Consider the following 15539-nt stretch of genomic DNA (forward strand, 5'->3'; position numbering starts at 1 on the left):
GCAGATTCATCGAGCAGTGGCTGGGCATCAGTGCACTTGTGTCGCCCACAGGAGTACGGTCGCCACAGTGGCATTACCTTCTTCCTAGGGAGTGTGATGTCATGCTTGGGAGCAACGAAGGATCTCTCTAACAGGTTAACTGATTGGGCGGCATTATTCCCACGAGTCATGACCCTCCAAACAGCGTTCATGAAGGCAAAGTGTTTGTTTTACGTGGGCAGTATGGTTGCAAAGCTGAACCTTAAAGGAATGTCCAGAAGGACACCACCAGGAGTGGAGCCTACGGTTAAATTCGACTCCACCTGGGAAACCTCAACCATGCCAGCTACAGAACAGATGCACACATTGCAAGCTTAATTCCGTTAACGAACGAGACTCCGTCATGCCCCGCGGTCCGAGTCCGGCTTACTAGAGGGACACGTGAGGCTCTGGCACATGAGATTGGCCAATAACTGGTGTGTCATGCCCTTACATGTCCGTGGCTGCATGTGTGCTACACTGAAAAGGCCAGCGTTTGTCGCTTACAGGTGCAGATAACCCGCTGAACAACGTTAGTGATGGGGATCACTGATTACAATTATTACCCGCCAACAATGATTTCCCAGTAAGTGCAGGTCAACCGCAGTTCTGGAATTAGGCCTAACCGTCATTCCTGAAAAAATGAAAAACTTACGTGTGCAAACCACAGGTGCTGTAGCTTGCTTAACAGCTCGCCAGCCGTTCTCACGCCCAGTATGGATTACACGTGATTGCACAAAGGTGAGAAACGGTACCGTATCCCCAGATAACATGTATGGATAGCGTACACATTCAAAATATATGTCTATACATCAGGAGGCAGGCTCAGACGGTGTTAGGCCCAGTATGGATTGCACGTGATTGCACAAAGGTTAGAAAGGGTACCGTTTCCCCTGATAACATGTATGGATAGCGTACACATTCAAAATATATGTCTCAGGAGGCAGGCTCAGACGGTGTTAGGCCCAGTATGGATTGCACGTGATTGCACAAAGGTTAGAAAGGGTACCGATTCCCCGGATAACATATGGATAGCGTACACATTCAAAATATATGTCTCAGGAGGCAGGCTCAGACGGTGTTAGGCCCAGTATGGATTGCACGTGATTGCACAAAGGTTAAAAAGGGTACCATATCCCCAGGTAACATGTATGGATAACGTACACATTCAAAATATATGTCTATACATCAGGAGGCAGGCTCAGACGGTGTTAGGCCCAGTATGGATTGCACGTGATTGCACAAAGGTTAGAAAGGGTACCGTATCCCCAGATAACATGTATGGATAGCGTACACATTCAAAATATATGTCTATACATCAGGAGGCAGGCTCAGACGGTGTTAGGCCCAGTATGGATTGCACGTAATTGCACAAAGGTTAGAAAGGGTACCGTTTCCCCGGATAACATGTATGGATAGCGTACACATTCAAAATATATGTCTCAGGAGGCAGGCTCAGACGGTGTTAGGCCCAGTATGGATTGCACGTGATTGCACAAAGGTTAAAAAGGGTACCATATCCCCAGATAACATGTATGGATAACGTACACATTCAAAATATATGTCTATACATCAGGAGGCAGGCTCAGATGGTGTTAGGCCCAGTATGGATTGCACGTGATTGCACAAAGGTTAGAAAGGGTACCGTATCCCCAGATAACATGTATGGATAGCGTACACATTCAAAATATATGTCTATACATCAGGAGGCAGGCTCAGACGGTGTTAGGCCCAGTATGGATTGCACGTGATTGCACAAAGGTTAGAAAGGGTACCGTTTCCCCGAATAACATGTATGGATAGCGTACACATTCAAAATATATGTCTCAGGAGGTAGGCTCAGACGGTGTTAGGCCCAGTATGGATTGCACGTGATTGCACAAAGGTTAGAAAGGGTACCGTTTCCCCGGATAACATGTATGGATAGCGTACACATTCAAAATATATGTCTCAGGAGGCAGGCTCAGACGGTGTTAGGCCCAGTATGGATTGCACGTGATTGCACAAAGGTTAGAAAGGGTACCGTTTCCCCGGATAACATGTATGGATAGCGTACACATTCAAAATATATGTCTCAGGAGGCAGGCTCAGACGGTGTTAGGCCCAGTATGGATTGCACGTGATTGCACAAAGGTTAGAAAGGGTACCGTTTCCACGGATAACATGTATGGATAGCGTACACATAAAAAATATATGTCTCAGGAGGCAGGCTCAGACGGTGTTAGGCCCAGTATGGATTGCACGTGATTGCACAAAGGTTAGAAAGGGTACCGTTTCCCCGGATAACATGTATGGCTAGCGTACACATTCAAAATATATGTCTCAGGAGGCAGGCTCAGACGGTGTTAGGCCCAGTATGGATTGGACGTGATTGCACAAAGGTTAGAAAGGGTACCGTTTCCCCGGATAACATGTATGGATAGCGTACACATTCAAAATATATGTCTCAGGAGGCAGGCTCAGACGGTGTTAGGCCCAGTATGGATTGCACGTGATTGCACAAAGGTTAGAAAGGGTACCGTTTCCCCGGATAACATGTATGGATAGCGTACACATTCAAAATATATGTCTCAGGAGGCAGGCTCAGATGGTGTTAGGCCCAGTATGGATTGCACGTGATTGCACAAAGGTTAGAAAGGGTACCGTTTCCCCGGATAACATGTATGGATAGCGTACACATTCAAAATATATGTCTCAGGAGGCAGGCTCAGACGGTGTTAGGCCCAGTATGGATTGCACGTGATTGCACAAAGGTTAGAAAGGGTACCGTTTCCCCGGATAACATGTATGGATAGCGTACACATTCAAAATATATGTCTCAGGAGGCAGGCTCAGACGGTGTTAGGCCCAGTATGGATTGCACGTGATTGCACAAAGGTTAGAAAGGGTACCGTTTCCCCGGATAACATGTATGGATAGCGTACACATTCAAAATATATGTCTCAGGAGGCAGGCTCAGACGGTGTTAGGCCCAGTATGGATTGCACGTGATTTCACAAAGGTTAGAAAGGGTACCGTTTCCCCGGATAACATGTATGGATAGCGTACACATTCAAAATATATGTCTATACATCAGGAGGCAGGCTCAGACGGTGTCAGGCACAGTATGGATTTGACGGCCCAGATTACACAGCGGAGGAGCAGGGAGAGGTAAAGATTGCAAATGCTGGGGCCCTGCCCAAGCAAGGGGGGCCCACTCGTGGGCGTCGGTACTGGCACTGGGCCCCTCATAGTACAGCGGTGTGTCTGACGGCGGGTGTGCACCACCACCATCAGAGACACTTGATTGCACTATGAGGGACCCTGTGCCAGTGCCCGCGCCCAAGAGTCGGCCTACCCACCTGTCCAGGGCAACGGCACTCGCACGGTGTCGTGCGCTAGGTGGTGACCCTGGCCATGGGGGGGGAGGCAGCACAGTTAGGGAGTTTTAAAAAGTGGCATATGTTGATGTTGGACATTCACCTGATGCAAAAGGCGAAATAGGTGAAGTCCCAGGAAGAGGTGGACCAAAGCAAGCCATTTTTCTGCCACCCTATGTGTCATCAGGGGAAGGTGGGACAAAATCCTTGGAAACCCATGCATGGTTCATTTTAATGAAGGTTAGATCATCCACATTTTGGGTTGACAGACGGGTCCTTTTTTCTGTCAGGATTGATCCAGCTGCACTGAAGACTCTTTCCGATAGCACACTTGCAGCTGGGCAAGCGAGCTCCTGTAAGGCATATTGGGCCAATTCAGGCCAGGTGTCCAGTTTAGCGGCCCAATAGTCAAAGGGGAATGACCTGTGTGGGAGAACATCGATATGGGAGGAAAAGTAGTTTGTAACCATAGTTGACAACTGCTGTCTCCTGTCACTTTCCATCGATGCAGTATTACCAGTTGTGTGAGCGGTATTTGAAAAATCAGTCCACAACATTGTCATGAAACCCCTGACTCCAACGCCACTTCTGCTGTGTGCACCACGAACACCTCTGCCAAGCTGCCCCCGGCCCGTACGGCTCGTGTGAGAACCATCACCGCTGCTGTGTGCTGGGAATGCCTCAAGCAACCGATTTACCAGAGTTGCTTGTTTATTAGCCAATATTAGGTCAAGGTTCTCTTGTGGCATGATGTTTTGTAATTTGCCTTTATAGCGTGGATCCAGGATGCTGGCCAACCAGTAGTCATCATCGTTCATCATTTTGGCAATGCGGGGGTCCCTTTTTAGGATCTGCAAGGCATAATCTGACATGTGGGCCAATGTTCCCGGGGTCAATGATGCACTGCGAGTGCTGGGTGGAGGAGCACTTTCTGGCAAATCCACATCCCTCCAGTCACGCACAAACCCTGTACCAGACCTTGCCACGCCAACATTTTCACTTGCCCCACGAGATGCATCCTCCTCCCCTAAGTAATCATCCCCATCATCATCCTCCTCCTCCTCTTCTTCCTCCACCTCGTCCAGGAGAGGTCCCTGAGCAGACAATGGCTGAATGTCATCAAGGATTCCCTCCTCCTCTTCCTCCTCATCAACATTGGCTGCAGACGCCTGCTCCTTAAGGTGCGTCAAAGTTTGCATGAGCAGACGCATAAGTGGGATGCTCATGCTTAGGATGGCGTCGTCTGCGCTTACCAGCCGTGTGCATTCCTCAAAACACTGAAGGACTTTACAGAGGTCTTTCTGCTTCGACCACTGCACACCTGTCAACTCCATGTCTGCTCTCAAAGTGCCTGGCCGTGTATCCTCCCACAAATGCATTATGGCCTGCCTCTGCTCGCACAGCCGCTCCACCATGTGCAGGGTGGAGTTCCACCTTGTTGCAATGTCGATAATGAGGCGGTGGTTGGGAAGGTGGAGCAATCGCTGCAGCTTCTGCATACGAACGGAGTGTACAGGCGACCGGCGGATGTGCGCGCACAGTCTTCGCACCTTCTGGAGCAGGGCTGTTAACTCCGGATAATTTTTGAGGAAGCACTGCACCATCAGGTTCAAGGTGTGAGCCAAGCAAGGTATGTGGCTGAGTTTTGAAAGGGCTATGGCTGCCACAAAATTACGGCCGTTATCACTAACTACCTTGCCTGCCTCAAGATGTACACTGCCCAGCCATGACTCAGTTTGTCGCTTCAAGTACTCGGCCAGCACCTCGGCGGTGTGTCTGTTGCCCAAACACATCATCTGCAACACAGCCTGCTGACGCTTTCCACTAGCTGCTCGATAGGGGGACACATCGTGTGCAACAGTGGCAGCTGCAGATGGAGTGCTCGTACGACTGCGCTCTGTGGACGAGCTTTCGCTTCTGGAGGAGGAGGAGGAGGGTCGAACGCCTACAGCCAACTGTTTCCTATACCGTGGGCTAGGCAGCACTGTCCCACCACCGCTGTCCCCTGTGGACCCTGCATCCACCACATTAACCCAGTGCGCAGTGATGGACACGTAACGGCCCTGGCCATGCCGACTGGACCATGCATCAGTTGTGAGGTGCACCTTTCCGCTCACTGACTGCTTGAGTGCATGGACAATGCGGTCTTTCACATGATGGTGGAGGGCTGGGATGGCTTTGCGAGAGAAGAAGTGGCGACTGGGTAGGTCATAGCGTGGTACTGCATAGGCCATGAGTTCGCGGAAAGCTGTGCTTTCCACCAACCGAAAGGGCATCATCTCAAACGAGATTAGTTTGGCAATGTGGGCGTTCAAACCCAGTGTACGCGGATGAGAGACTGAGTACTTTCTTGACCTACTCATAGTGTCTGGGAGGGTGAGCTGGACTTGAGAGCTGCATATGGTGGAAGTAGCGGTGGACAGGGCGGACTGAGAGAGGGTTGATGATGGTGATGGAGTTGGTGTTCTTTCTGATGGCCTAGAATCAGTCTTTCGTTGATATAACAGTGGGATTCCCTGACTGCTGTGGCCTTGCAACGACACCTCAACATTTGCTGCTGTGCTAACCGGTGGGCTTACAGTGGGGGAAACAATGTAGCGTTGCTGACTACCTTCGTTGTGATCAGTTGCACATGTGGCACTTGAGGTTTGGTGTTGTGTCCACGCTTGCAAGTGCATGCTGGTTAAATGTCTAAGCATGCAAATGGTATTCAAATTTTTCAGATTTTTCCCTCGGCTAAAGGTCTTTGCGCACTTCTTGGCCTGATCATGAGGATTTTGTTCAAAAAAGTGCCACACTGCACTCTTCCTACTTTGGCAGACATTTTGCGGCCTAGCACGCTGTGATCTTTTGACCCTCTGGACAAGCTGTCCCGCAACTCTTTTGATGTTTGGAACCTGTCTTTGGAGTGCTACAGGCCTGCCAGATAACAGCTGTTGCGATGTCGATTTCTGCTGTGGATGCTCCTCATCTGAGCTATTGGAAGCAGCACCCTCTTCCCCCAATGGATGCCAATCTGTGTCAACAACTGGGTCATCCATCACCTCCTCTTCTATGTCATGTGCACCTTCCTCTGTGTCACCGTGTATGGTGGTATAGTGTGCGGGAAGGGGCACCTGAGTCTCATCAGGGTCAGAATCTGGCTCTGTACACTGCGAGGACAATGTAGTGCTCTGAGTGAATGTACCAGCAGAATCATCCATCAGCGGCTGTGCATCAGTGCACTCCATGTCAGATTCATCTTGGCCTGGGTAATTCACCATTTCACTTGATAATCCAAGCATGGTATGTGAAAACAGCTCCATGGAGTAATCAGTAGTATGGCCTGCGTCATCCTTCAATCTTGGTTGGGGTGAAGGACACAAGGAAAGGTGTGGTTCATGAACATGAGCCTCCAATGACGACTCAGTGCTTTTACTTTTTACAACTGAAGAAGAGGAGGCGATAGAGCTGGAGGCTGAGTCAGCAATGTAAGACAAAACTTTTTCCTGAAGCTCTGGCTTTAAAAGCGGTTTGCCAACTCCTAGAAAACTAAGCGTTCGAGGCCTTATGTAGCCAGACGATGACGCAGGCTCAACACCTCCTGCATTCGGTCCTATTTTGCTCTTGCCACTACCATCAGATCCACCACCAACACCATCATTACCAGCTGCCAACCCCCGCCCAATTCCACGGCCTCTTCCACCAGCCTTCCTCATTTTTGGTAGAAATGTAGACAAACTCCAACAAATTATATAGTAATGTAAAACAAGGTACAAGGTGTCTATAGGACAGGGGAGATTTTGAATTTCTGCAGACACTTATGGACACTGGACACTTTTGGATTGTGTGAGGCCCACTGATATCTGAGCGCTATGTGACAGGCTCGATGGCACAGCTGTGACCAAAGTGACTAGAGGAGAAGGGAGATTGTGAATCTCTGCACACACTTTTGGACACTGGACATTTTTGGATTGTGTGAGGCCCAATGAACATCTGAGCGCTATGTGACAGGCTCGATGGCACAGCTGTGACCAAAGTGACTAGAGGATAAGGGAGATTTTGAATCTCTGCACACACTTTTGGACACTGGACACTTTTGGATTGTGTGAGGCCCAATGAATATCTGAGCGCTATGTGACAGGCTCGATGGCACAGCTGTGACCAAAGTGACTAGAGGATAAGGGAGATTTTGAACACTGCACACACTTTTGGACACTGGACACTTTTGGATTGTGTGAGGCCCAATGAATATCTGAGCGCTATGTGACAGGCTCGATGGCACAGCTGTGACCAAAGTGACTAGAGGATAAGGGATATTTTGAATCTCTGCACACACTTTTGGACACTGGACACTTTTGGATTGTGTGAGGCCCACTGATATCTGATCGCTATGTCACAGGCTCGATGGCACAGCTGTGACCAAAGTGACTAGAGGATAAGGGAGATTTTGAATCTCTGCACACACTTTTAGACACTGGACACTTTTGGATTGTGTGAGGCCCAATGAATATCTGAGCGCTATGTGACAGGCTCGATGGCACAGCTGTGACCAAATTGACTAGAGGATAAGGGAGATTTTGAATCTCTGCACACACTTTTAGACACTGGACACTTTTGGATTGCGTGAGGCCCAATGAATATCTGAGCGCTATGTGACAGGCTCGATGGCACAGCTGTGACCAACGTGACTAGAGGATAAGGGATATTTTGAATCTCTGCACACACTTTTGGACACTGGACACTTTTGGATTGTGTGAGGCCCACTGATATCTGAGCGCTATGTGACAGGCTCGATGGCACAGCTGTGACCAAATTGACTAGAGGATAAGGGAGATTTTGAATCTCTGCACACACTTTTAGACACTGGACACTTTTGGATTGCGTGAGGCCCAATGAATATCTGAGCGCTATGTGACAGGCTCGATGGCACAGCTGTGACCAAAGTGACTAGAGGATAAGGGAGATTTTGAATCTCTGCACACACTTTTGGACACTGGACACTTTTGGATTGTGTGAGGCCCACTGATATCTGAGCGCTATGTGACAGGCTCGATGGCACAGCTGTGACCAAAGTGACTAGAGGATAAGGGGGATTTTGAATCTCTGCACACACTTTTGGACACTGGACACTTTTGGATTGTGTGAGGCCCAATGAATATCTGAGCGCTATGTGACAGGCTCGATGGCACAGCTGTGACCAAAGTGACTAGAGGATAAGGGAGATTTTGAATCTCTGCACACACTTTTGGACACTGGACACTTTTGGAATGTGTGAGGCCCACTGATATCTGAGCGCTATGTCACAGGCTCGATGGCACAGCTGTGACCAAAGTGACTAGAGGATAAGGGAGATTTTGAATTTCTGCACACACTTTTGGACACTGGACACTTTTGGATTGTGTGAGGCCCAATGAATATCTGAGCGCTATGTGACAGGCTCGATGGCACAGCTGTGACCAAAGTGACTAGAGGATAAGGGAGATTTTGAATCTCTGCACACACTTTTGGACACTGGACACTTTTGGATTGTGTGAGGCCCAATGAATATCTGAGCGCTATGTGACAGGCTCGATGGCACAGCTGTGACCAAAGTGACTACAGGATAAGGGAGATTTTGAATCTCTGCACACACGTTTGGACACTGGACACTTTTGGATTGTGTGAGGCCCAATGAATATCTGAGCGCTATGTGACAGGCTCGATGGCACAGCTGTGACCAAAGTGACTAGAGGATAAGGGAGATTTTGAATCTCTGCACACACTTTTGGACACTGGACACTTTTGGATTGTGTGAGGCCCACTGATATATGAGCGCTATGTCACAGGCTCGATGGCACAGCTGTGACAAAAGTGACTAGAGGATAAGGGAGATTGGATTGCTTTTAAAAAAGCAGTTTGCGGAGCAGTGGGTAAACAGCAATGCCAGCCTGTCAGGAAGCCTTAAAAGGCAGCCCAACAACCAACACCACTGATACACCACAATATAGCCTCCCCTTGCACTGCACACACAGTGACTGGTGTGTTGTGCAGGCCAAATTGCTAGCAGCAGAAGCAGTTTTTTTGTCTTCTTCCCTGCCTAACGCTCTCCCTACAGAATCAGCAGCTACCTCTCCCTATACTGAGATCGGCAGAAGTAAGATGGCGGTTGGCGTGCACGCCCTTTTATACCCCCTGTGACGCCCACCAAAGCAAGCCAATCACTTGCATGCCCTTCTGAAAGATGGTGGTGACCCCTGCCTATGTCATCACGTTGCCCACAGTGTCCGTGGATCCTGATTGGCTGAAAAAGAGCGCAAAACAAACTTTTGAAACTCGACTTTGGCGCGTAAGTCGCCGACCTCGTGGCCGACCTCATCCTAGGGTCGGGTTTCGTTTCATGAAACCCAACTTTGACAAAAGTCGGCGACTTTTGAAATTTTTCGACCCGTTTCGCTCAACTCTAAGTACAATCATTGAGCCAGTTATGAATCCACCTAACCGTAGCCTTGTCAATCTCATTATTGGTCATTTTTTCAATAAGGATAGTATGAGATACTTTATCAAATGTGTTACTAAAGTCGAGATATATTATATCTACCCTTTTCCCTAAACAACCCAGTCAGTGATTAGATCATATGAAGTTAGATTAGTCTGGCTTGACTTGTTTGCTACAAAGCCATGTTGGCTCTAGTTAATTATTGTATTTTCATTCAAATACTTGCATAAATACTGTTTAATAGTTTGTTCACAGATCTTTCCTGGTAGAGAAGTAAAGCTCACTGGCCTGTAATTTCCTTGCTCCATCTTCTTTCCTTTTTTGAAGCTAGGGGCAACATTTGTCTGTCTCCAATCTTCTGGGACTTCTCCTGTTCACCAGGAATTTTCAATGATTCTGGCTAGTGGTTCTGCAATTTCCTCTGCTATCTCTTTCAGTACCCTAGGATGTAATTCATCTGGACCAGGAGATTTAAATTAGCTAAGTTTTCCCTCACCATCTCTCTGTTTATTGATAGTGTGGATTATTTTATTCCTTTGATAGCACAGTGAAGATCAATTGCTATTACATTTACTTTCTTAGAGAACAAAGATGCAGAGTTTGGCATTCTCAGCATAATTTTTGATCACTTCACCCTTTTCATCTTGTAAAAGTTCTATAACATCTTTGACTTATATTTTGTTTTTCACATACCTCTAAAATTCTTTTTTGTTGCTTTTGATCTCCCTTGCAAGCCTCAGTTACTGGATTTAGCACTTGTAATGCTTACCCTGTATTCCTTGCAGATAAAATTATATTCTTCGTTAGATTTGCCCCCTCTTTCCATTTGATATACATTTATTTTTTCCTTTTTAGTAAGTGTTTAAGTTCTGTGTTCATCCATTCTGGTCTCCTTAAATGCTTCCAATTGTTCGTTTTTGGAATTGTTACTGATTTACCAGTGAGAATTTCATTTAGCAAATTCTCCCATCCTTCTTGGACATTTGTGTCCTTTAGAACATCCAGCCATTGGACCTTTCCTAACCTCTTTCTGAGTCCATTAAAATCTGACTTTCTAACTTTCAACTGATTCCTCGTGGGTCTTCCTCCTCTTATAATCCAAAATTCAAGGATAGCATGATTTGCTGCCGCCTACATTCCCAGTTTTGAATGTTTGAATAAAAAAATCTTTCAAAATAAAAAAAGCTTATTAAATTATGAAATTACCTGTCAGGTGCAATGACCAATTTTGGGATCCACTTGTGTCTTGTCCATAAAAGATCCCTAGGCATTATTTGCTAATTCTGTATTACCCACAAAAGTAAATGGAGAGGTGAATCCACTATGTAGTGGTCTCTTGGTGTTTTGGCGCTTGCTTGCACTTGTAAAAGTGTAGACAAAGGGGATAAAAACGGGTTTGCTTCTTTGTAACCTGTTGAACTGTCCAGGATTTTGCGAATATTGTGCTATATCTGTTATATTCAATGGTTTAATCTGTGTAATGTGACAAAAAAGCATTCAGATGAGGGGTACGCAGAAAAGGATACCAGTCCCAATTCAATACAGAATAAGAAATCCGGCACTCCCAAATGCAGAAAAAATAGATTCGTTTTAGTCACAGCTTAATAATCCATAGGGTGTACATTCTATTTGTTACGTTTCCATCACTATCATGGGCCTTCTTCAGAATGTATACAGTGTAGAGGAAAAACAACAAAAAAAAATAAATTAACATAAACATACATAATAGCATACAACTGGTTTCAAAATGACATTACATAATCCAGTAGAGTCATATTTGCAGGTGTAGAATCCCTTGATGGGGATATCAGCACCTGTCTGAGGATGTGAGATCAAAGGCCTTTTTTTTCCACTTCCCTTTTATCCTGCTACCAAACGCTGCAGGTCTTTATGGTCTATTTTGTGAATAATTTACCGTCTCCTTCTGAGGCAAATTGAATGTTTAGATAATAAAACCACTCATGATTTTCTCTTCACAATCCCATCTATTGGTTGATCCAAGTTCTCCTGGTATTTTTTTAATATATCTCTGTTTGCTCTGTAAGGTATAACATGTCTGGTGTCCTGATAGGGATTCTATATTTTTTCCTCTATATGATGGCGTTAATCCATTCTTTTGGGACTAGAATACGCTTTACATAAATGTTCATTCATGTGTAACATGTGCTTCTATGTAGCTTTAGCTCAAATATGACTCTACTGGATTATGTAATGTCATTTTGAAACCAGTTGTATGTTATTATGTATGTTTATGTTAATTTATTATTTTTTTGTTGTTTTTCCTCTACACTGTATATAGTCTGAAGAAGGTCCATGATAGTGACCGAAACGTAAGAAATAGAATGTACACCGTGTGGATTATTAAGCTGTGAATAAAACAAAACTATTTTTTCTGCATTTGGGATTGCCAGATTTCTTATTCTGTAATCTGTGTAATGTGTTCATTTCTATTATCATTATTATCATGTCTCCTTTGCACTCCTGTGTGTACAGAATTAGTGCTTTTCTGGTGTTTTGTTAGATCTCAAAAGGATTTGCAGACAAGCTGGATGCAGAAGAAGGAAGACGTCAGCAAAATACATAGATAGCAAATGGGGGTGAGTAACACTTGCTAAATAGTGTTCATCCCCCAAGACTTATTAAGACCAAATAGAAACGTGAAGAAAGCTACAGACGAGTGAGGATTGCCAAACATGAAGGCTATGACTTTGTTTAATCTGTATTGTAGAAACAACAATGTGCTGTCGAATCATCATGTGATATCAATGAAATCCATTGATTTATAACCAATCTGAGCAAGCTATTGGTTTCATGAGAAAAAAGTCCTGCAACTTCTAACAGATCCTCTGATGCTAAAATGAGCTTAGCCCATTATATTTTATCACTTTCTGGAAAAATGAAATTGTAGGCAGGCCTGGTGTCTTTGGTACCCATCTTCTGATGGCACGTTCACCCCAGCTGCAACTAAGGATTTCTGACACAATGATTGAGATCTGTACACATCAACTTACATTGCTCATAGTATTTCTTGCCATAGCAGTCTTTAGTTTCTTCAGGGAGATTTTCCCAAAGGCGCTTTAAGTTATTTAAATGAGCATCAACTGAACTCATCATAGGTGTTTTGAAAGCACCTGGTTCTATAATGGAGACTTTTATTCCAAACTCTCGCAGTTCCCTTCTGTAAAGAAAAAAAAGACATAAAAATTCTTTGCGCTGGGGTGACAGAGAAAGTGGCATCAAAATCAATTCAAATTTGAAAGAAGTGACGGAGCATTTAATTACTAGGAGTTCCTCAAAAACGTCAGTCACAATTTTATACAATGTCTGACTGTAGTCAAGTAAGGACTGCATGGACCTCCCCAAAATACCCTTCAGCTGTGTGGGATTTCTCTCTCTTTTCCTCTCCCTGACCTCAACTTCCTTGTCAAGCATTACATATCAATGATCAGATCATTAAGGCTGCTTTCACATTAGCGTATCTGTGTGCAGAGTATGATCCGCATAGATGCGCATGCTTCACACATACCTATATTTAACATTGTGTACACAGGGACATGCGTTTGCATCAGTTCACATGCGGATGCGTAAACATGCGATGTATCGCGGTGTGCGGCAGTGTCCGACGAACGCAACATGTTGCATTTTTTTGAGGCGTCAATTATGCGCAGTCATGCGCATGTGGATGAGTGGGTCAAAACAACACATTACTGTCTATGGGAACGCATTGGTGCGCAAGGACATTCGTATGCATGCGTTTCGAACGAGCAGGTCCAGGAAATTATTTCACCACATGCTAATTGCCAGCTGTATAAAAGGAAGTCTGGACACTGCAAGGCCATTACTCTCCAGACTCTGGATGTGGGCACAAGACTGTCTATGTAAGTATAGAAGCTTTGAAAATGTCTGTCTGTCTCTGCAGTCTGTACTCTGTACTAATTTTTTTTTGTTTCTTGTAGACTAGTTGCTGCTCCGGTCCCAAACTACTGTTGTGGCTTGCTTCTCCTGTCCAGGATTTCTCCGTCCCGGTGCTGTGGTATTGGCCCTTCTGTTCTCCTGTCCAGGTTTTCTCCGTTCTAGTGCTGTGGTACTGACCCTCATTTCTCCTGTCCAGGATTTCTCCGTCCTGGTGCTGTGCTGCTGTTCCTGTTCTGTGCTGCCTGATTGCTGCGCTGTTGGACTACTGCCTGTAATGTAAGTATTGGTGTCCATTGTGTTTTTTATTTTTATTTATTTTTTGTGTCTCTGGCTCTTACCAAGTTTAATTTTTCTTCTCTGTTCTTTTCTGTAGTGTTTCACTTGACTTCTGCCTGCTATTCCAACATGTCCTCCAGTGAAGCCTCTCAGAGTGGACATGACACTGATTATGTAATCACATTTGATATACTGATTGGTATGTATTGACTGGCAATACTATACATTTGGTAAATCATGTATGTTCTTTACAGGTACTTTCCAGTGTGGAAGAGCAGGAGCAGTCGAGTGGAAATGATTCTTCCCAGGGTCGTTGGCCTCAAGTTTCTGAGGAGGAAAGACGGAGTGTAAGTAGTCTTTTCATTATCATAGTTGTAATTGAATTTGTTTTCAGTTTTTGTTACTTAAGGCCCCTTTACATTTATCGATGCACCAGCGATCCCGACCATGATACGACCCGGTCAGGATCGCTGGTGCATCGCTAAATGGTCGCTAGTGAGCTGCCACACAGGCACATCTCACCAGCGATGTAGCGATGCTCGGCGGTGGTACTTACCTTTCAGACGAAGCGATGACTGCCGTCTTCCGCCCGCGTCCATAGCTCGCTCGTCGGCGCCAGCAGGAAGCCGACGACGAGAAATGGACGTGGACGATCTCGCACGATCAGGGATAGCCAGCGGTGGAGCCGGTCGGAGGTAAGTATCACATGTAGCGATATCGCTGCTGCGTCACAAAATTGGTGACGCGCTAGCGATATCGCTATGTCTAAAGCCCCCTTAATTATTTTTTTTTATTTGATCTATAGGTTCCAAAATGTTATGAAGGCAAACCAGAGATTGATAATGACCAACTCATTCAATCTGTGCAAGAGCGAGTAGCGTTGTGGGACCCCCATGATCGTAATCATTCTGGCTCAGCAGTGATTCGAAGACTCTGGGAATAAGTGGCAACATCGCTGCTGGCTGATTGGGACCGTGCCATGCCATATGCCAGAAAGGATTTTCGTAAGTATTGCAATGTGGTCTGACGTGGCAGTGAACCTGGTAATGTAAGTGCATTGTTTTACAATTATTTTTTGCCCCTTCACAGTGAAGAGAATAAAAGTCCGTTAGCGTTCGACGAAGGATCACTTCAATAAGGACATAAGAGAGGAGATTCAGGTTCAAAGTGGTGCTGCTGCAATGCTCAGAAAATATAAATACCATTGTCTACTTTTGTTTCTGAGTCCTGCGCTTAGTCAGCGAACGTGAGTATTTTTTGTGTTGTCTTACAATTATATAAACAATATAATTTTTTTTACTAATGTTTTTCGTTTATTTTCCACACAGATCCTGGTGCAGCACAACACAACCTGGATCGTCCACAGTTGGAGTGGCCCCTCATCAACCAGCCAGCAAACAGGCCCAATACCAATCATCCACCAGTGATGGAACAACCAGTCTGGCTTCACAGGCTGGGGAACAGGCTGCCGGTCTATCTGGTTTTCCCCTCTCCCAGCCCTCTGCCACTGGTTT

General features: G+C 45.7%; 1 protein-coding gene across 1 annotated transcript in view; it reads right to left on the bottom strand.

Annotated features, from left to right (window-relative positions):
* LOC141091336 (retinol dehydrogenase 7-like) overlaps positions 1 to 15539 on the bottom strand; it is a 125442-nt gene that overhangs the window by 12882 nt on the left and 97021 nt on the right. The window contains exon 5 of the mRNA XM_073576865.1: positions 12846 to 13012. Coding sequence (XP_073432966.1) covers positions 12846 to 13012 — 167 coding nt within the window. The remainder of the gene's footprint in view (positions 1 to 12845; positions 13013 to 15539) is intronic.

The sequence above is a fragment of the Dendrobates tinctorius genome, unplaced genomic scaffold (genome assembly GCF_039654945.1).
Source record: "Dendrobates tinctorius isolate UK_male_01 unplaced genomic scaffold, ASM3965494v1 ptg000051l, whole genome shotgun sequence".
Classification (NCBI taxonomy): domain Eukaryota; kingdom Metazoa; phylum Chordata; class Amphibia; order Anura; family Dendrobatidae; genus Dendrobates; species Dendrobates tinctorius.